The sequence below is a fragment of the Pelodiscus sinensis genome, chromosome 2 (assembly GCF_052426305.1).
Source record: "Pelodiscus sinensis isolate ZL-2025 chromosome 2, ASM5242630v1, whole genome shotgun sequence".
Classification (NCBI taxonomy): domain Eukaryota; kingdom Metazoa; phylum Chordata; order Testudines; family Trionychidae; genus Pelodiscus; species Pelodiscus sinensis.
Window position 1 is genome coordinate 219,233,620 of NC_143053.1, and position 23,514 is coordinate 219,257,133.

General features: G+C 41.0%; 1 protein-coding gene across 5 annotated transcripts in view; it reads right to left on the reverse strand.

Annotated features, from left to right (window-relative positions):
• Nucleotides 1-2,750: 2,750 nt before the first annotated feature.
• The window catches only part of ADAM22 (ADAM metallopeptidase domain 22), a 201,788-nt gene continuing 181,024 nt past the window's right edge, over nt 2,751-23,514 (reverse strand). For 4 of the 5 annotated variants that reach the window (XM_075922419.2, XM_075922416.2, XM_075922423.2 and 1 more), the window contains 2 exons: nt 10,328-10,451; nt 2,751-3,129 (listed from right to left, as the gene is read on the reverse strand). In XM_075922419.2, the coding sequence (XP_075778534.1) occupies nt 3,109-3,129; nt 10,328-10,451 (145 nt within the window). In that variant the 3' untranslated portion in view covers nt 2,751-3,108. Of the gene's footprint in view, nt 3,130-10,327; nt 10,452-21,422; nt 21,510-23,514 lie in introns of all 5 variants that reach the window. The other variant, XM_089776712.1, reaches the window with a different exon arrangement.

Genomic DNA, 23,514 nt, shown 5'->3' on the forward strand with positions numbered 1-23,514 from the left:
ATGAATTTGGAAAAGTCAAATTTACATTTAGTGCCAGATGTTTTGACTCTCTAGATTAGAACAAAGAGAAAGTCAATATTTATTTAAATTTAGAATATTTCTGAATGTCAGTCGTATCCATTAAATTATACTATGCACAAATAGCTGCTTCATCACATCCTATGAATGAATGACACCAGAAAGAGAAAAAGGCTGCACGTACAGAATACAACATAGAATAATAAAGTTAAACCTATTCATTTTTCAAACAAGATGCTATGAATGTTGCATAATCTTCCACTATGTTACATTCAGTTCCAGCTGCCATATCTTGCTGTGTCTTAATAATGGGAAAATGGAAAGGGAGAAATGAATGAATATTTAAAAAATATAAAGAATCTCATTCAAAATTTTATGCTAGTTTGTACTCAAACAAAATATCAGAAAAGGCACATGATAAAAATTTCAGTAACTAATGACAAAAAACTAATGTATGGAAAAGTTATCTCCTTTGTGGTAGAACAATACTGAATTGGTAATTTTAATATAAGAATTTCCTTAGTTGAAATATTTAAGGACCTAATTCAAACCCCTTGGTATCTAAAGGGCTCCTATCCACTTTCCTGGGCTATCAATCATCCCATTCTTCCAAAAGCTACACATTGTTAACAGTTTTCTGTCCTGTTGTCTTTGGCCTACGTTCAGACTAAGCCTTGCAAAACTAGAAAGATGAGGAGAGTGAGGTAATATTTTTTACTGGACTACCTTCTGTTGGCGAGAAAGCCAAGTTGTCAAGCTGCACATAGCACTTCTTCAAGGTAGGCTGCAAAACTAATCATTTACATACTTCTGTACTGACAAACCTATTAGCTGCATTGAAGTGCAGAGTCTTTGTCCAAAGCCATTGTAGATGCCAATGCTTTTCAAAGGTACTAGCACTCTCTGTTCTCATTCATATTTGTCATAATTCACAATACTTACCAAAAATCTCTTGCCTGCAAAGGGAAAGAGTTCCTCTGCAGGGCCAGGATTCTGTAGATGTAAACCTGCACACTGTCTTATTAATAAAATATAATTCTTCTAAAATCTTATACACTTTACAAATGGCTTAATTTAACCCTAAACTAAATTTGACTTTTTTTTTTTAATTGGAGAACTTTGATAAACTGAATTCTGATACATTAAAAGGCGGTAACTGGAAGGTTCTGGTACAAAAGGAATGATGTGAAAGAGGTAGCAGATTCAGAAGCACACATTATGTTCCTATCACAACAGCATCTAACTGATTATACCTCTGTGAGCCACATAGTCTCATATTGCTTATTAGAAGAGATCTCTTATTCTGCAATGGAACTACCAGAAGCTGGATATTTGCCACTTCTGGAGAGGTATTGACAGGAGAAGAGTTTTTACTGACTTCTAATTGCAATTTTTATTATTTAAAGAACATTTACAATTGAGAATGCCCAGGCATTTTACAACAGCCTTTGGAATCCTTTAGGTGTTGTAACTATATCTACTGTACTTCCTTTAGCACACAGTCTACAGTAGACCAGCAGGCAGGTTAATGCCATCTTGCCACATTTCCTTCATAATGAATTTGTTTTTGCCCCTTCATTTTCATTGGTCAGGATCCTCCTGTATTCAGCTCAAGACCCATGAGCCACTCTGCCAAGACAGACAGATTGAGCTTGAGCTTGCATGCTCAAAATAGCTCTGTGGTCATTAAGACTCAGGCAGAAACTCCAATTAAACAGCTAGACTTCAGCTAGAGATTTCAACTAGACAGACCACCCAAACCGCTGGGCTTCAGCTCAAACAGCAAGCCTGGGTCTCCAGACCTGTCTACGTGCACTGGGAGACTTGATCCAACAGCAGTGCGGTCATGCCCACTGTACAATTCAGGATACAAGGGATAACAGAAAATAAAAAGGGGATTGACCAGTAGTTCAGCTCTCAGTTTTTGTACAGTACAATGATACCATCATGCCTATCACGAGCTGCCATGTTGTGCCAGCATTGCAGTATTTGAAGTGCTTTAAACACACACATCCCAAATCTGCCATAAAGACCCCATTTCCACCACCTTCACTGATGACCTTAAAATAGTCCTAACCTTCCAGTAAATGCACGTTCACTATTTGTTCAGGACTTCACTTCTGATTTCAGTGGAGCTGCTCCCCATTTATATCGGTGGGGGCAAAGAGACAAACACACATCAGGCAACTTATTTTTGCTGGCTCCTTAGGTGGTGATTTAAGACAAAGTGTCACTGAACTTTGATTTTTTTCCTGATTATAACAAATATATTCCCAGACCGGGGAGGCAGTGGAGATTTTGGTCAAACACCAGTTTGCTGAGAAACACATTCACAATATATAACTGTTGTATTTCCAAAGCTGTCTGCTCATAATATTCAGAACACTTGAAGTGTGATGATGTCGGTCATGACTGTTTCATTAGGCATTTGGCAAAATACACGTGTGTTACAGCTGTTTTCACATTTTAAAATGTTTACATATGTACAATTTGTATAAGGAGATTATAAACATGGAAAGTAAAAAATATAGTTGTTTGTCTGAAGTATATGCCTCTCAAAACTTAGACCCTGTAGCAAAATCCTACATTTCTTACTCCTGCATGCTAATTTCTACTACAGAATGTTGTTTACTCCTTACTTGTGGAAAGTAAAGAACAGAGGGTTCATGCACATAGCATAATGTTTACATTGCTCATTTACTTCAGAATAAAAAATTCTGAACTCAATGTAGTTGTTATTTTGGACTGCATTAAATCAAAGAAATACCTCTTTTATTTGGGACTTGTACATGAGTTTTAGTTGTATTTCTACATATATCGGTCATCATGCAGAATAATTTTATCATATTCAGTCTGTTAATTTTTGTGATTTTTGGTTATTCTTTACAGATTTAATAGTATTCTAATCAACAGCAAAACATGTTGTTTTTCCCTTGGGTCTGAGAGCTGGTTCTCTCTGTGATCACTGGCATCTCTGTTGTTCTTTCAAATTGTCTGAAGAGTTAGGTGAATGTGCAATGACGCAGTGATGCTGAGTTTCTATAAAATTTGAAGTAAACAGTTCTGATGTCACCCAGCTAAACAGTAGAATTAAATGGAAGTTTCCCATAGCTGCAAGGGGGGAAGGAATACATGTACACATTACCAAAGTTTTACAATATAGCTATTAACTAAATAATATTACAGTTTTATTCAGGAGGAAAGTCTGTTTTGTTTAGGTCACATGAGGTATATTCTTTGGTTTCATACTAGTCTCTAGTGGACACCTATTCATATTGCAATGTCATCATACAATTAGGAACATTTCAACAGCACCCTGCATAATAAAAGCCTAGTACTGGGAGAACAAACAGTTTGAAAAAACAATGTCAACTTAAACTATCAAGCTTATGTCAAAATGCTTTTACCCACAATTGTTATAATTAACATTAAGGCTACCATTGCTAATATGAGAGAAAAAGCAACATTTCCCTCTCTGTTTTGCCAGCACAGATTTTCCTTACTTTCTTTAATTTATGCCAGGGGACTGCACTGGTTACCAGGCAGTCCCAGATTGGGGAATATAAATGTTCCTTAAATACCTCTGCACCTCTCTGCCTGTGCTGTGCCGAACCAAGGCCTCTGACTACAACTCTGTGCCTTTAAATACTGAAGCACAGAACTCACACCACAGTTGATGGGGACATGAAGGTGGCATTAGCCCTGCCATTTATAGTCTGCTCCAGGAGTTGGAGCAGATCCCTGGTGTAATTTAGACAGCTCTGGGGCCTTCCTTCAGCAACCTGTCCCCACCTATATATGAGCAGCAACACAGAGTATCCACAGTGCTACATGTTGTAGCCCTACCCCAGCATACCCCTCCTGTTCCCAGGATGCCCCATGTGCCAGGGCTTGCAAGGGAGTCCTTACAGGGCAGCCCGTGGCTATGCTCAGTTTCGCAGCAGGGCAATTTTCACACTGGACTGAAGGTTTTTATGGCCCCTTTATGCTGCTCTGGCCCTTATTTTTTTTCTACTATGACAGGAGCAGCACAGAGTGGGAATTTCATTCGGCATCTGCTCATAAACGGAGGTAAGTGTATAACACCAGACGTACTTTCTGAAAACGTTGATGGGCTAGATTCTTGACCCACCGCTGGTCAGCACAAAGAAAGCTTGAAAGTGCCTTTAGGAACCAGCTGAGAAATAATCTAGTTATCAGAATCAACAATGAGCATTCCTCAAGTGCTCCTGGCACCTCTAAGTGTATGGGGTGAACTGTGAGCGAGTCAGTTATTCTCCAGAAATCCTGGCCAGAAATGGCTTTTTAGGATTTATTATGTGCCAGCACAAGTTAAAGAATCCTTGTGCTACAAGTCACCTCAGCCCCCAGCAGTCTCCAGGCTTTTAGAAGAGGAAGACTGGCACCAGTGCACGCACTGCTCCACAGGTGATTCAACTCCTGCACTGGCACAGAAGGGGATCTGTCTCTCTTTTCCTTTTAAATACTGACAGCAAAATTAGTCACTGTGTTTCTGGCTGGTCCTTTAAGACAAGCTGGGATCAGCCTTAAGAACATAACATATACTGAGTCAGACCAATAAGAACAGCCATACTGGGTCAGACCAAAGGTCCATCTAGCCCAGTATCCTGTCTGCCGAGAGTGGCCAATAGCAGATGCCCCAGAGGGAGGGATCACAACAGGTAATTCTCATGCGATCCCTCCCCTGCCACCCACTTCCAGACAAATAGAGGCCGGGGATACCATTCCTACCCATCCTGACTAAGAGCTATTTATGGATCTAACCTCCATGAATCTATCTAGCTTGTTTTGGAACCCTGTTAAAGTTCTAGCTTTCACCGCATCCTCTGTTCCACAGGATGACTGTGCGCTGAACGATGCCCCATGTGCCAGGGCTTGCAAGGGAGTCCTTACAGGGCAGCCCGTGGCTATGCTCAGTTTCGCAGCAAGGCAATTTTCACACTGGACTGAAGGTTTTTATGGCCCCTTTATGCTGCTCTGGACCTTATTTTGGTCCATCGAGCCCAGTATCCTTTCTTCTGACAGTGACCAGTGCCAGCTGCACTGGGGTATGAACAGAACAGGTAATCAGCTTCTGGCAAACAGAGGCTAGGGACATCATCCCTGGCTAAAACACTGATGAACCTATCCTCCATGAACTTTTTTGAACCATGGTATAGTCTTGGCCTTACCAACATCTTCTGGAAAAGAGTTCCACAGCTTGACTGTACATTGTTCCTTTTATTTGTTTTAAACCTATTACCCATTAATTTCATTTGGTGACCTCTAGTTCTTGTGTTATGATAAAAGTAAATAGCACTTCTTTATCTACTTTTTCTACACCAGTCATGATTTTATAGACCTCAATCAGATCCCCCATTTGTTATCTCTTTTCTGTGCTGAAAATCCCAGTCTTATTAATCTGTCCTCATACAGAAGCCATTCCAAACCCCTCATCATTTTTTCTCACCCTTTTCTAAACTTTTTCCAATTCCAAGATATATATATATATATATAGAGAGAGAGAGAGAGAGAGAGAGATGGGATCACCACATTTGCACTCAGTATTTAAGATGTGGGAATACCATGGATTTATATAAAGACAATATGGTATTTTCTGTCTGATTATCTATCCCTTTCTTAATGATTCCCAACATTCTGTTCACTTTTTTTTTGACTGCTGCTGTACATTCAGTGGATTTTTTAAGAGAACTATCCACAATGACTCGAAGATCTCTTTTGAGAGTGGTAATAGCTGATTTAGATCCCATAGTTTATATGTATAGTTGGAATTATGTTTTCCAATATGCATTACTTAGAATTTATCAACATTTACATTTCATCTGCCATTGTGTTGCCTAGTCACCCAGTTTAGAGAGATTCTTTTGTAGCTCTTTGCAGTCTGCCTGGGAGTTTTTTGAGAAGTTTTGTATCATCTGCAAATTCTGCCACCTTATTGATTACCCCTTTTTCCTGATCTCATTAATGAATATGTTGGATAAGACTGGTCCCAGAATAGACCCTGGGGGAACACCACTATTTACCTCTCTCCATTGTGGAAAATGACCATTTATACCTACCATTTGTTTCCTATATTTTAACCAGTTACCATTCCATAACAGGACCTTCCTTTTTATCCCATGACAGCTTGCTTTAAGAGCCTTTGGTGAGGGACTTTTTGGAAAGCTTTCTGGAAATCTAACTACACTATATCCATTGGATCCCCCTTGTCCACATGCTTGTTGATCCCCTCAAAGCAGTCTAGTAAATTAGTGAGGTATTATTTCACTTTACAAAAAAAACCAAACATCTTGACTCTTCCTCCACAAATTCTGTTCTTGTATATATGTCTGATAGGGTATGTCTACACTACCCTCCTAGTTCGAACTAGGAGGGTAATGTAGGCATACCGCACTTGCAAATGAAGCCCGGGACTTGAATTTCCCGGGCTTCATTTGCATAAGCGGGGAGCCGCCATTTTTAAAACCCCGCTGGTTCGAACTAGGCTTCCTATTCCGAACTACCGGTACACCTCGTTCCACTTAGGACTAAATCAAGAACTCTTGCGGGTTCCAGAACCAGCTGCTCCAGGAGGAAGTCATTTAAGGTGTCAAGAAACTTCACCTCTGAATCCCATTCTGAAGTGACACGTGCAGAGTCATATGAGGATAGCTGAAATTCCCATTTATTATTGAGCTTTTTATTTTAATAGCCTCTGTAATCTCTGGGTATGTCTACACTACAGCGCTAATTCGAACTAACTTAGTTCGAATTAGTTAATTCGAACTAAGCTAATTCGACCTAATGGATCCAGACTAAAAAACTAGTTCGAATTAGCGTTTTGCTAATTCGAACTAGCATGTCCACATTAAGTGGACCCTGAACCGGGGTTAAGGATGGCCGGAAGCAGTGCCGGCAGGGCATCATATTTGCCCTTAGAGCGTGGAGCTGCTGCCTCAGGCTAGCCGAGGGCTGTGCTTAAAGGGTCCCGACCCCCACCCCGGACAGACAGTTCTCAGGGGTTCCCCGCTTGCAAAGCAGTCCTGGCTTGGAGTGCCCTGAGTAACCACACTGGGCACATCACAGCACTCGGCCATCAGACCAGCTGCACTTGCCGCAGGCTGCCATCTGGGGAAAGGGGGCAATTGGGGGGCTGCAGGCGAGCTTCCACCCCCAGAAGCCCGCAGAGCCAGCCCAGTCCTCCCCATCGGGGACTCGTACCCCATTCCTCCCTCACCTCCTTCCACTTACCCCTCCCTAGCCCCCCTTCCTGATGTACAAAATAAAGAAAACGTGTGGTCAAAAATAGAATCTCTCTTTATTGAACAAAACTCGGGGAGACTGGGAAAAGGAGGTGGGAGAGGGGAAGAGAGAGGGTGGGAGAAGGGAGGGCAACTAAAATGATCAGGGGTTTGGAACAGGTCCCATATGAAGAGAGGCTAAAGAGACTGGGACTTTTCAGTTTAGAAAAGAGGAGACTGAGGGGGGATAGGATAGAGGTCTATAAAAGCATGAGTGGGGTGGAGAGGGTGCATCAAGAAAAGTTCTTCATTAGTTCCCATAATAGAAGGACTAGAGGACACCAAATGAAAGGAAAGGGTAGCAGGCTTCAAACTAGTAACAGAAAGTTCTTCTTCACAAAGCAAAGAGTCAACCTGTGGAACTCCTTGCTGCAGGAGGCTGTGAAGGCTAGAACTAGAACAGAGTTTAAAGAGAAGTGAGATAAAGTCATGGAGGTTAGGTCGATGGAGTGGTATTAGCCAGGGGGTAGGAGTGGTGTCCCTGCCCAAAGTTTGTGAAAGGCTGGAGAGGGAAGGCACGAGGCAAATGGCTTGGTCAGTGTCTTCGGTCCATCCCCTCCAGGGTCCCTAGGGTTGGCCGCTGTCGGCAGACAGGCTACTGGGCTAGATGGACCTTTGGTCTGACCCAGTACGGCCATTGTAAGCTCAGGGTCGGGGGACTCAGTGGACCCCCTTGATTTTCATGCACACCTCCTGGGTAGCCAGGCTGGCAGCTCTCCTGCCCTAGACGGCCACTTTCCTGTGCCTAGTGCGGAGGTTGTGGATGAGGTCCACAATGTCCACACTACACCAGGCGGGTGCCCGCCTCTTGCGGCCCGGGCAAGCTTCCGGGAGCCGCCAGCCTGGTCCCGGGAAGAGGGGGAGGGTTGGGTGGCAGCGGGTGGCTGGTTCATGCTATGCCAGGTGCAGGGTCTGCTAGCTGGGTGCTGGCAGGCTTGCACCTGGCATGGGCACCGTAGCCAGCCCATGCCCCTTTAAGGGCTCTGGGGCCGGGAGGGGGGCAATAGAGTTTCCCTGGTGTTGGCCAGAGTGGCTACCAGGGAAAGCTGGGGAGGGCTAGTCTCCCACTAGTTCGAATTAAGGGGCTACACACCCCTTAATTCGAACTAGTAAGTTCGAACTAGGCTTAGTCCTCGTAGAATGAGGTTTACCTATTTTGAACTAAGCGCTCCGCTAGTTCGAATTAACTTTGTAGTGTAGACATACCCTCTGAGGGGTAGCCATGTTAGTCTGTAACTTTAGAAACAGCGAGTAGTCCTGTGGCACCATAGAGATTAAACAAAATATATATAGTATCATGAGCTCTCACGGGTGCTCATCTGATGAAGTAGGTTTTACTCATGAAAGCTCATGATAATTTATATTTGTTAGTCTCTAAGGGTATGTCTACACTGCCCTCCTAGTTCGAACTAGGAGGGTAACGTAGGCATACCGCACTTGCAAATGAAGCCCGGGATTTGAATTTCCCGGGCTTAATTTGCATAAGCGGGGCGCCGCCATTTTTAAAACCCCGCTCTTTCGAACCCCGTGCCGCGCGGCTGCACGGGGCACGAACTAGGTAGTTCGAACTAGGCTTCCTAGTTCGAACTACCGTTACTCCTCGTGGAATGAGGAGTAACGGTAGTTCGAACTAGGAAGCCTAGTTCGAACTACCTAGTTCGTGCCCCGTGCAGCCGCGCGGCACGGGGTTCGAAAGAGCGGGGTTTTAAAAATGGCGGCGCCCCGCTTATGCAAATGAAGCCCGAGAAATTCAAATCCCGGGCTTCATTTGCAAGTGCGGTATGCCTACGTTACCCCGCTAGTTCAAACTAGCGGGGTAGTGTAGACATACCCTAAGGTGCCACAGGACTATTCGTTGTCTCTAATCTCCCTGAGTATTTCACAGTCACTATCACCATCCTGGTCAGGTGGTTGATAATCTATCCCTACTGCTATATTCTTACTGTTAGTGCATGGAATTTCTATCTATGGAGATTCTGTGGTAGAGTTTAGTTCATTTAAGACTTTTATCATGTTTGATTCTATGCTTTCTTTCACAGAAAGTGGCTTTCTGCCACTCCCTGAGTCATGACTTTTCTGTCCTTGCCCACGACATAGCTGCTATCTCTTACTGACGCACTGGCAACATAAGGACTGATTAGAGAACCCAGCTCAATGAAACGGGGCTTAATTAGAAAGACTGACCTCGGCTGTAGCAGTGAAGCAGGGAGAGTGCAACTTTAAATAGAGGGGGGGAACAACAGGGAAATGTATGTCTTGATTGCATGTTCTGGTCATACCCTCTGGAGCATCTGTCATTGACCACAGCCAGAAGATAGGAGTCTGGACTAGACAGACCATTGGTCTGACCCAGCATAGCTGCTCTTATGTACTTAACTCAAGAGAAAGGAGAACTGGAGAGAGGAACGTACCCCACTGAAAGTGCCTGAGGAAGTCAAACTGAATCAGTGACTAATAGCAGGGCAGAATCCAGTGAGAGGGACACTTGAGTTAGGGCCTGCAACAGGAGAAAGAGACCCACAGGGAGGAGAGTAGGTTCCTGTGAGGGAACTCCGGGATAGGACCTGCCAGGAACTGGATGATTCTTGCAATTACACTGCTAGAGCCCCTAGCAAAAAGAAGCTGAAAGGGTTGAATGCTGCTGGGGAAGAAGTGGTTCAAGAGAAACCGAAGGGGAGAAGGAAGCAAAAGATTTCACCAAACCTGAGGGGTAGAAGAACTATTACTATTGTCTTTATTTGAACTTTAAATTGGACCTTTACTTATTCCAGAAGCAGAGTGAATCATTAGGCGATTTAGCCAGAGGGCCAAGTCACAGAAGACTTAAAGAGGGGATCAGGAGAAGGTACTGGCTGGAACTGTCCATTTTGGAGCTAAAGAAGTGGTCAGCACAGGGTGTAAGCAGTGAGGGTGTCCAGGCATGAGGGAGTCACATTTATACATGTCCATAATTAAGACTTTTCCCCTGAGTAGATAAAGAAGGCAAATAAAGAAGGAGAGATACATACCCTGGCACTTTGTCTGTTAGCTTTCTTCTCCTCATCAGGAAGTGGAGGCATCGGGTAAGGGTATTTTCTGCTGGAGGCAATAGATCCAGTGGAGGAAGATGGAGATTTTGCGGGAGACAGAGTCCTGAGATGGTGAAACACACAAAATAAATATGATGTCTTTGGGCACTGGCACTTCTACAGCTACCGCTGTACATATTCAGAATATAAATGCATACTTTATGAACTCAGTATTGGAAAGAAATTGATCAGTACTCTAAATATGAAATGATTATAAAGAAACATCACTCAGATGCTTACAGCTCTCATTAATACTGAAAGGAAATTTTAATGCTGCTTCTTAACTTTCATTCATGTAGTTTCTCACAATAATCCATTTTAAACTATATTACTTAGCATTTTATTATTATAAAGTTAAGAAATCAAGTCACCCATTGAATAAATAAAGGACACTGACCTTTAAGTATAAACAATGCTAGTATAATCATAACCAAATATTCCCCAATGAGTGAATAAATAGCAATAAATAGTGTTTTTAAAGTAGCTTTTACACATCAGGATGGTAAAATATGAACATAGCAGACAAACTACTATTTATAGATAAGGAATTAATTTACATAAAATGCATGCATTTGGAGGCCAATTCTTAGTTGTGAAGAAATAAAGGCAAATACAAAGTGCTAACAACAAATTATTAGACATGCAAGCATCATACAGTGCATATTGTTCCAGCCAAAGAAAGAGTCTGATGAGAATATACAAAAATGGACTGATTAGTGAACCTCAATCAGCATTTCTGTACAAGGCGAGCCAGAGTAAGCAGGAGCAAGTCGATGTTTGTGTCACATGAAAGGCATTCTTTTTATGTCAATAAGGTGACTTTATTGACTGGAATTTTATACATGGGAAAATTTGACAGTTCCCTTTTGAGATTTTGCACTTTTATCCAGTGAGAGGATCCTATGAGGCTCCATCTCTGGACAACAGAGAAGAAAGAAAAACCCTGGAAGTAGAAATCTGTAATTACTGTAGCTCAATTTGCAGACAGAAGGCCAGATTTTGGCGAAGTACTTCCCCTTACTGCCCTTTGCATGTGGCCCCGTCCCTCACACTTTCTAAGCACATTTACCTACACGCTGCAGTCTCTAGGACATGCTCGAGGAAAATGTTGGCACTCAGTTTGTCCGTGCACATTTTCAACCGCTGCACATATAGCTAGAGTCTGCAGAGGTGAGACACATTAATATCACGGTCATCAGGAGCTCAAATCAAACAGGACTACTCATGATAGTCAAAGCTATGCCCAGTAGTCGGTTTTTGTAGGATTGAACCCTTACGTACTAGCTTACGCTCGGAAACAGGATAAGGGCGCTTTGTGTTTGGAATGGTTTGATGAAAACTTTGCTCTCTCTTATGTTTAATAACTCATTTAAATGTAAAGTATTTTAAAAAACTTTTTAGTCTAGTACATTGTTCTGATTGTGTTTGCATTCGCCTGTAACTGCACACTCTTATTTCTCATACAGACAATGGTTGATGGTAGTTATGAACAGTTAGGTGTCAATGGAAATTACATGGTAGCTTGTGATGGGTGTGAAATTAACGTGTCACCAGTGTATATGTACTGTACATCTAAAGTCCTGTACTATGATCTCTCAAATGCCATGCTATTTTATGAAAGAATATTATGACCACACAACTCTTTAAGGCATTAAAAAGTCAGTCTTCAGCAATTGCTTGTTGAGCACACAGTGAGGTAGATATTTTCAGGACACACAGGTATTTTCAGTATGACAAATTTGAGCCTCTACTGAAGTTTGAAATAAGGTAGTTTTCTATGAAACACTGCAAACCTAACTGACCACTAAATTGCCAATGCAAAATAACATTAGGTTGTTTTTAAAAATTAAAATTTTCCATTGATTAATACGAACTCATTTGCACCGACAAAGGTTTGTAATGATATTTCTCTCTATTCAAAGGAACAATGGGCTCTGTAGTCAAAAAGAAAATTAGGAGTCTAGTTTAAAAACCCTTCCCTTTCATTTTTTAAAACACAAAGTATAAAGTAGCTGGAGAGAATAACAGAGGGTATATCTACACTTGCACCCTAGTTCGAACTAAGGATGCAAATGTAGGCATTCGACATAGTCAATGAAGCGGGGATTTAAATATCCCACGCTTCACTTGCATGATCTCGCCGGTGTAATGAGGAGTAACGGTAGTTCGAACCAAAGGGTTTGGTTCAAACTAACGCATCCCGGCGCGCACTTTCACTTCTGAAACAGGTGTTGATCGGAGTAACGCGCCAGTGAGATCATGCTAATGAAGCGTGGGATATTTAAATCCCCGCTTCATTGATTATTTTGAATGCATACATTTGCATCCCTAGTTTGAACTAGGGTGCAAGTGTCGACATACTCAGAGTGTGTTTGCTTTGGACTCTCGAGTCTCTAATGAAGAATAAATTATTTATCTCAACATCATGGCCAGATTTTGGAATGGAGGGTACGTGGGTTGATGCACAGAGATCAGGGAAGACTACATCACTCATCCCAGCATCAGGTTATGCTCCTTCCTACTGCCTCTCTTGGTGATGCAAAGCACCCCAATGGAAGGACAGAGAGAAAGCAAGATAGTTATACAGAGACAGAAGAAAGCAGTGGTAGCACAAGAAATGCTAAAGCATGCACATTCTCTCTCTGCAGCAGCATCCACAAGGACGATTCTTAGTTCTCCTGATGGAAACTATAGCTCTGTACTATGGGCCAAGTCTAAATGGCCCAATTTGGCCCTGTGTTTGTTATTGGGAGGAGTGGGGGAATCAGAAATAGATATGATGTTTCAAGTTCCGCTCCCAAGCACATCAGTTCAGTCCTACTGAACTTAAAGGGTTTGCAAAGAGGAGCAGAATTTGGTGCAATGGGCTACATTCTCCACCGTTCTTATTATACCACAACTATCTTTCTTTAGGGCTCAATAATAACCACCTATCACAACATTTACAATGTTCATCTTCTTTTGATTTTCTATATTTGTCATTGTAGTTGGCTTTTTGTCTTAAAAACTTTGTAGAATGAGCACATGAAGAATTTTTTAATTATTTCAAAATTAGATGCCACATATTACCCAAGAAAAAAGTTTGCTTTGTCTGGGGAGGCATAGAAAACAATCTCCAGAGGAAATTCTTATGACTAAATCATTTCTCCATGTACGCAAAATGTTACATATTCAAAGTCGGACAGAAACTGGCACATCCACAAAACAAAAACCTCGCCTGTGCACGAGCTAATGTGTGTACACAATACTGCATATACAGCTACAGGATGTATATACAAATGCCAATCTCCACATGCAAACCTGGGGTGTTCTGAGGTGCATCAGTTGCATCTGGAAAGTGTAAATGCCCAGTTGGAGGTCTTCTACATTGAAAATGCAGTTGCACACTTAAATAGATAAACATGCCCTTCCCTCACAATCCCTGGCCACTTATTTCTGCTACTCATTTAGGCACTCAGTATTTTTTTAATTGTCCTGAGTATGTGCCACCTGTATAGAATGTGAAAACATATTGCAAGTACAGTTGTGCATGCAGTCAGTGCTCAATCACAGATTTTTGGCTCTAGCCTGCCCTTGTTTATGTGCTGTGCATCCCCGATTTATATGCAATTTAAATGAGAGAGCTATGTGAGAACTTTCTCATTTATAGGATAGAAGGAAGCCAGCAGCCAGCTGCAGGAACACTTGCAGGTAATACCCTTTATTAAATAGGTGTTTTCCATAAGAACTTTAAATCCCACAGAAAACCTTGCCACAGTGGGAACCGGGGCCTTCTCCATCCTGGAGCCACAATGTAGGGACTTATTACTGGAGAAGATGAGAGTGACTACAAATGGCTCGCTGCCTTCAGTACGCAGTGTCGAGCTTACTTGTACTTTCCAAAAACTGCAACTAAATGCAGCCGTGAAGAAGAAAGTGGGACCTGAACATAAAAGGAAAAGAACGAGAGAGAGAGAGAGAGAGAGAGAGGGAAAGGGGAGAATGAGGCGGGAAACAAAGAAAAACCCCTTCTTTTTTTAAAAGGAGAATCTAACCAGCTCAGATGAAACAGGAAGAAAATGAGCCCAGTGGCCTTGTGTGACTATGGCCTGCCAGAGAAGTGCTCACACACACAAGCAATGAAAGGTAGTATAGAAACCAGAAATTCACTGTCAAAGCTGGTGTTGCAAAACAGAATTAAAGTTGGTTTAAGTGGCTAGCTGAGGAGGAGCACAGAAGAAAGTGCAGAACAGGAAAAAGCAAACAAAAGCAGAATAATATGATAGAGGAGCAAAGGGCCTAATCTCTCTTCCCCCATCATCGCTCCTACAGCACCTCTCCATGCAAAACCTGCTATGGTTCTCCTCCTTCCAGAAAAGTGTCCTGGGTTTGCACCTTGAAAACCTTGTTTATATTTAAATATAATGTACAGAAACAAAATATTAACTGACTGCAAATATTTGCAGTAATTCATACTTAGGCAGCTGAGTGTTTCAAAGGGATCCTTTGCATCATTCACACATGAATTAATCTATGGGACTAGCATAATTAAAACTTTTGCTAGTTCACATTCTAATGATACCATCACAATTCCTGAGAGTCTGTCTTAACTCAGTGAGGCCTTCAAGGAGTTCTTGATCACTGTTCAAGAGATTACTTTCAGCAGAAATTGCAGCAGTAGGCAGATTGATGAAAACACAGTACATAGGTGTATGCTGGGATAAACAAGCAGCCACTGGCTCTGTTCATATTAAGATTTTTTTTTCTAGTAGCAATGACAGTGTCAGTTGATAATTTCTATAAGTCACTGGAGTTCCTACTCCTCAGCATGATTATTTGTTCTTATGTTAATTTCTTTGAGTGCTTCACTGCACAGCCATTTTTCAGTGGGCTGCCAAACAACGGTTAGCCACTCCTCCTCAGGGTAACAGAACCCTGTCCACCATGATCACACTTCTCTGCTCAGGGCCAGCCTTGGACTAGAAGAGAAGGCAAATGATTCTTTTGCCCTCTCTGGCTATGTCTACACTGGTGGGTTCTTGTGCAAGAATGGCTGTTCTTGCACAAGAACCTGCAGAGCATCCACACTGCTTGCCTGCTCTTGCACAAGAAGAGTTACAGTAGTGCGTCAGAAGACAGGGCTTCTTGTACAAGTGCTATGCTGTTTTCTTACAAGCATAAGCTCTCTTGCGCAGGAGCTCTTGTGCAAGGTGGCAATGTGGATACGCAGCAGGGTTTTTTGTGCAGGAAAGCCTTATGGCTAAAATGGCTATCAGAGCTTCCTTGCACAAGAGAGCATCCACACTGCCATGGATGCTCATGCGCAAAAGCACATCTCTTGCTAAAAGCACATGGCAGTGTGGACATGTTCTTGTGCATGAGTTCTTGCACAAGAACCCGCCAGTGTAGACATAGCCTCTGACTACTTGCTCATTTATCAACCCAACATCTCCATACGTTCCAACACCGACACCAGCCTTGCCCTTCTGTTTCTTTACTTCTCTAACTAAAATCTCTGTACATTCTTCCGCGCCATGCCTCCAACAGGGACTGTCCTCCCTAAACTAATCTATAAGCATATAGATTAAAATATGCTAAGTAATTGGGGGATATTTGCTATCTATCAGAAACCCTTCCCCAAAATGTTGTTTGTAGGTTTTAACCCTCTGCTCCACCCTTTGTTTGTTCTTTAACATCCTAGAAAAGCTCTTCAGAGGAAGGCCTATGTACCATATAGTAGGGCCTGGGATATTGTGGGCATTACCACAATAGAAGTAATTTATAATAAAATATGTCTGCTGGGATCTGTACGGCCTGTGTCCCTTTGCCACCACTAGGTCTCAGCTGTTAATGTAGGGGACCACATCACAGTCGTCAACAATTACAAAAGTTTTGCAAGAGACATTATGCATATAAGATGGAGATCAAGGATCCAATGCCCTGGTCTTCCATTAAAGTTAATAACTAGTCTCGATCTCCAAAAAAAAGAGTGTGAAAAAGCATAGTCCTAGCCAGATTGCCCTGAGATACACATGTTCAATTCCAAGAGACATAAGTGATAGAAATGTAGCCGTGTTAGTCTGGTGTAGCTGAAACAAAAAACAGGACTATGTAGCACTTAAAAGACGAACAAGATGGTTTATTAGGTGATGAGCTTTCGTGGGCCAGACCCACTTCTTCAGATCAAATAGTGGAAGAAAATTGGCACAACCATATATACCAAGGAATACAATAAAAAAAATGAACACATATGAAAAGGACAAATCACATTTCAGAACAGAAGGGGGATGAAGGGGGAGGTAAATGTCTGTGAGCTAATGATATTAGAGGTGATAATTGGGGAAGCTATCTTTATAATGGGTAAGATAATTAATATCTTTGTTTAGACCTAGCCGTGAAGTGTCGAATTTAAGCATGAATGACAGTTCAGAGGATTCTCTTTCAAGTCTGGTGTGAAAAGGTCTTTGAAGCAGGATGCAGGTAATCAAGTCGTTGAGACAATGCTCTTTCTGGTTGAAATGGCAAGAAACTGTTTTTTCTTTGTGATCCTGCCTAATATCTGTTTTGTGGGCATTGATTCTTTGGTGAAGCGTCTGAGACATTTGTCCAATGTACATAGCAGACGGACACTTTCGGCACATGATAGCATAAATTATATTTCTGGATGAGCAGGAATGTGTTCTTGATCTTATAACTCAATTGGTTAGGTCCAATAATGGTATCAGCAGAGTGAATATGTGGACAAAGCTGGCAATGGGGTTTGTTGCAAGGGAAGGTTCCAGGGTTGGTATTAGTGTGGTATGTCCTGTGGTTGTTGGTAAGAATCATCTTGAGATTAGGTGGTTGTCTATAGGAGACTATGGGTCTGTCTCCCAGAGCCTCTCAGAGTTTAGTATCCTGTTCCAGTATAGGTTGTAGTTTATTGATAATGTGTTGGACAGGTTTAAGTTGGGGGCTATAGGTGATGACAAGTGGTGTTCTATTGTTGGTTTTCTTGGGTCTGTCTTGAAGTAGATGGTTTCTAGGTATTCGTCTGGCTCTTTCAATTTGTTTTTTTATTTCTCCAGGTGGGTAGTTGAGGTTTACAAATGCTTGGTAGAGATCCTGAAGTTTCTGGTCTCTGTCAGTGGGATTAGAGCAGATGCAATTGTATCGAAGGGCTTGGCTATAGACGATGGATCGTATGGTGTGTTCTGGATGGGAGCTGGAGGCATATAGGTAACTGTATGAGTTGGTGGGTTTTCTGTAGAGAGTGGTGTCTAATTTTCCATTGGTGATTTGTACTGTGGTGTCCAGGAAATGGATGTCTCGTGTAGAATGGTCCAGGCTGAGATTGATGGTGGGGTATAGGTTGTTAAAATCTCTGTGGAATGTCTCCAGTGTTTCTTGGCCATGCGTCCAGATCATAAAGATGTCATCGATGTAGCGTAAGTAGAGAAGGGGTAAAGGGGACGGGAACTGAGGAAACGTTGTTCTATGTCAGCCATAAAGATGTTAGCATACTGTGGGGCCATGCGTGTACCCATGGCTGTGCCGCTGATCTGGAGGTATAAGTTGTTCTCAAACTGGAAATAATTGTGGGTGAGAACAAAGTTACATAGGTCTGCTATCAGATTGGCAGTGGTGTCCTCTGGGATAGTGTTTCTAATTGCAATCCATCTTCATGTGGGATGTTGGTGTATAGAGCTTCTATGTCCATGGCGGCAAGGATGGTGTTATTGGGGAGGTTATCAATGTTTTGTAGTTTCCTTAGGAAGTCAGTAGTATCTCGGAGATAGCTGGGGGTGTTGGTTGCGTAAGGTTTGAGAAGAGAGTCTACATAGCTGGATAAACCAGTAGTGAGCGTGCCGATACCTGAGATGATGGGATGTCCAGGATGTCCAGGTTTATGGATTTTGGGAAGCAGATAGAACAATCCTGGTCAGGGTTCAGAAGGTGTTTCTGTGTGGATTTGTTCCCGAGTAGTTGTAGGGAGCCTTTTAAAGAGACAGTGTAGTTTCTGTTGGTATTCCGAGATGGGATCAGAAGAGAGAAGTTTGTAAAATGTGGTATTGGAGAATTGTCTGGTTGCCTCCAGGTTATCGTTGGCCTTATTCATAATGACCACAGCACCCCTTTTGTCAGCTGGTTTGATTATAATGTCCGGGTTGTTTTTGAGACTCAGGCTGGCATAGTGTTCAGCACGCCTGAGATTGTGTGTCGCTTGTTGTTCGACACTTTACGCCTAGGTCTAAACAAAGACATTAATTATCTTACCCATTTCAAAGATAGCTTCCCCAATTATCACTTCTAATATCATTAGCTCACAGACATTTATCTCTCCCCTCATCCCCCTTCTGTTCTGAAATTTGATTTGTCCTTTTCATGTGTTCATTTTTTTGATTGTATCCTTTGGTATATATGGTTGTGCCAATTTTCTTCCACTATTTGATCTGAGGAAGTGGGTCTGGCCCACGAAAGCTCATCATCTAATAAACCGTCTTGTTAGTCTTTTAAGTGCTACATAGTCGTTTTTTGTTTTAAGAGACATAAGGTATTTGAAGCCAAAATATTGGCCTAGTGACTAACTTAGCCTAACTAATTAAAGTTTGAAGCTTCAGTAATTACAAGATAAATGTTCTAATGCTACCAAGCTGCTAAGAGCATCCAGTTTTTTTAATGAAAAGATATGCAGTAGGGTAATTCAGCCAGATCTTTGGCTTCTACAAACATCTTTTTGTTTTTGTTTTCAAAATGCAGCTGTTAAGAACATAAGAACAGCTATATTGGATCAGATCAAAGGTCCATGAAGCCCAGTATCCTGTCTTCCAACAATGGCCAATGCCAGATGCCCCAAGGAGAGAGAACAGAACAGGTCATCAAGTGATCCTTCTCCTGTCACCCATTTCCAGCCCCTAACAAACAGAGGCTAGGGACACCATTCTGGCTAATAAGTATTGATGGAATTAACCTCCATGAATTTATCTAGTTCTTTTTTTAACCCTGTTAAAATCCTGGTCTTCACAATATCCTCTGGCAAGGAGTTCCACAGTTTGACTGTGTGCTGCCTGAAAAAAAACTTCCTTTTCTTTGTTTTAAACCTACTACCTATTAGTTTCATTTGGTGACCCCTAGTTTCTATGTTATGAAAACAAGTAAATAATGTTTCCATATTCACTTTCTCCCTACCTGTCATGATTTTATAGACCTCTATCATATCCCCCCTTAGTCTCCTCTTTTTTAAGATGAAAAGCCCCAGTTTTTTTAATCTCTTTTCATATGCGACCTGTTCCAAACCCCTAATCATTTCTTGCCCTTTTCTGAACTTCTTCCAGTGCCAATATATCTTTTTTTGAGATGAGGCGACTACATCAGTACACAGTATTCAAGATGTAGGTGTACCATGGATTTATATAGTGGCAATAAGATATTCTCTTTCTTATTCTCTATCCCTTTTTGAATGACTGCTAACATCCTGTTTGCTTTTTTGACTGCTGCTGCACACTGAATGGATGTTTTCAGAGAACTAGCCACAATGACTCGAGGATCTCTCTCATGAGTGGTAATAGCTAAATTAGTTGCCATCATTTTGTATGTATAGTTGGGTTGTATGCATATTGGTTTCCAATATGCATTACTTTGCATTTATCATCTTTAAAATTCATTTGTCATTTTGTTGCCTAATCACCTAATTTTATGAGATCTTGTTGAAGATCTTCAGTCTGCTTTGTTCTTAACTATCATGAGCAGTTTATCATCATCTGCTCTGTTCTAAGAAACATGTAGATGATGTAATGGAAAGAGTTTATAGATATAATTTAAAATACTAAAAGTATAATTGCAGGATTCTGAGTTTTCCTGCCTTATTAAAATGTTTTTTATTCATGATTGTTGGTCGATGGGATTCATTTTGTTTCTGAGGTACTGCGGAGAGCCAATCATGTTAATGGCACACAATATGACTAACAAATCAGAACGGCTCTTTCCAAAGCACCGTGAAATTAATAAATTAAATGTCTTATCACATTTCCATAGATTGTGTCTACTTCGTGCTTTGATATTGTGCTCTTGAATAGCAGGATCAAGTTCTCAAGTAGAGAGAGACGTATGGAGCCTGATTCACAATTATACTATAGTCCCTTTATGCCATTCTGGTATTGCAAAGGGAGCAGGAATGTGTGGGAAGGGGAAGAGCTAAAGCTAAGTGAGTTATTCTGTACCTTCCAGAATCCTACAGGGGGCCATGGGAGCAAAGCACAAATTACAGCAACCCTGTGGCTCCTCTGTATGCTAGATAAAACAGTGGCTTAAAGTAACTTTGCCCTCTCTTCATTTCTAACTTGAGTATGGGGGAAATGGAGAATTGCCCCCACCATACGAAAAATCAAAGTCTCATTATTCAGGTGAAAGAAAGAGGCTGGCCTAGTTCTTTCTGTTTACTTGGTACCTACTAAATTCACAATTTCCCCTTAAAAAGTATTTTCAGTAGAATCTTATACTCATTTATACCAAACACCCGGGGTAGTTAGATCCTCAGAGTGCAGAATATATTCTCATTTTTCTCTTTCTGGTCACAATAATTATTCCCTTCCCATTGTATTTTAAGGTAAAATTCCATTACTTTTTATTCTTTTTCTTTTTCTTTCCATTTAAGCTCAGTATGCACTGTATAGACAGTGGGTAGAATAAATGTGTTGTGAGACCACTTGCTTCAGTAAATGAAATTCTATTTAGGTTAAAATGATTTTATTGGTGGTAAATATGTCTCATGCCCATAAAACGCTACTTGGCATAAAATGAAGAGAAAGCTACTAAAAGCTATAGATGATGGTGGGATTGCATGCACTACAAACACCCCTTTCAATGGCTTCATTAAAACATTCAGAAAAAAAGAACTGGAACTGCACATGAAGCCAAAAAAAGAAAAAAGAAAAAAAGACATCAAAAGGCAGCAAATAAACAGGAGCCTTTTGTACCTACAATAACTTGTATTGATATATACAAGAAAGGACTCCCAACATATTTATATATGCTGGAACAGCTCTTACAAAAGATATAGAATTAATTTACAAAATACCTAAAGTATGGTCCTTCAGTGTTTTTATTCACATCTTCTACCCACTTAGCTACATTATATTCTCTTTTGAACCAGGTGTTTAAATACCTGCAGAAAGCAATGGAAGGAAGAGAGAAGGCAAAAGAAGAAGAGGAAGAAGAATAGAAAATCTGAGAACACACAGCACAAGCTCAGCAAGGATGTCATCATCCCCCAAATGCATGTGAGTATGGCACATAAATCAGTATGGATGTTGGGTGAGGAGTAGGCAATGTGTACAACTGCATGAGAAAATCTGAACTACAACAAGGCTCAAGTGCAGATAAGACAGGAACTGTTAGGGATGCCTCATTCATTGAACCTCCTAAGGGTGACATTCACCTCTATGCAGATGAGCAACAATTAGCACAAGGTCTATGCACCTCTGACATTGTCAAAATAGAGATGAGATTTTGCTCATCTCCTGCTATTTACTCTCTGCTGGGGCAGGTGTCTGCCCAGCTGAAGTGAATTAGAGGATGGAGGCTTTAAGTGCAGAAGAGCCTTGAGCTATCCCTCTGTACAGGGATGAATTTCAACCTCACCATTTAAAATGCTCTCTTTTTGTCACTTCTGGTGGCAATTTCTGTATACCTATATTGCGAAGGAAATTTGGTTTTAATAATTGTGTGTGATCTAGTGAAATTACAAAGAGTGCTGCATAATTGATTTGCTATTTTACAATGTAAAAACTTGATTAGCAAAAGAACCACTTAAAAACCATGTACGTATTAGTTGAAGTTAAATACAAACTATACAACATTATTAATTTATGTCATGGTTAGCAGTAATATTTCAACAGCTGAAAATTCTGTAACTAACTTCCCTTACCCACCAATAGAAAGTTCACTAAATTGTACTGAAACTTTTCCTCTTCTCCCTTTATAGTGTTAACAATAAAATGTGATATAGAAACTAATCAACTTGTTTGGTGCGATTTATATTCTGCATTTCTGATACAATAGTCTAACCTTTATTTTTATCAGTGTATTTATGTAAAAGGGATCAATACAATCTGAAATAGTAAATAAAATATAACAACAAAAAGCATTTTTTAAAAAAATATCTACTTTAGATATCTTTGGACCAAACCCCACAGCTCTTACTTATGTGAACAGCCTCCTGGATCTCATGTGTGTGAACTATTTCAACAAGGGATTGATTTTATGAGCATAAGTTAGGCCAGTTTTCTTTTTTCTTTTCTTTTTTTTTTTTTTTTTGAAAACACAAACAAATGTTCTACAATATTCCAAACCATTCAGTCTAAAATGCAGTGCAGTTTTTGTTTTTTTAACTCCTTAGAACTCCTTTTTTGTTCTGGAACTTCATCTCCCTGCCCCGCATAAGCACAGCCACAGCTTCTCAAAAAGTATATGCCCTTCAGCCACAATTGCCTCTAACTTGCCTTTCTTTATTACAAATCAGTAGTGCTTTATGCTTTCCAACCTGGCTTCTTAGTGAAAAGTAAAAGTTAAAAGCTATGGTGCAGCCACAGATGAAGTACTAGTAAATTAACAGGCCAATGACAGTACCATTTGGATCCGCTGATACAGTTTTAACTGCTGATGTGGCTACAGATTTTCTGGGGAGTCAGCCATAGCTGCAGTACTTTTAACCTGCACTTTTTATTTGAAGGGGTCTTTTGATAACCATGAAACACTCCTGATCTGTCTTTTTAAAATTGAAACTAAAATGTAAAATATGGCAACAAAACATGCAGTTGTTGTACAATAATGTTTGTGAGCTTCCTAGGCCCAGTTACATATCAATAACCTCTATTCCTTCCTGCATATAGAAAGGTTTATATTACATCACTGCAGATCACTGAATGAGAAAGCTTGTCATGGGAAAGCTTTTTGATTGATCCTTGTAGTCATTTGTGCATCAGTCGTCATTGAAATCCAAAATGACTTTGAATGATAAATTCTCATTTGGAATAAATTTGTTGTTAAATCTAAGACTAAAACTAGACAGTGGCTTGATTTGGCTTGTAGCGCAACATGCAATAATGCAAAAGACCCAGAGTGATCTCACACCTCAGGCTGGCAAAGAGGAGGGTCGAGCTAGCGCTGCA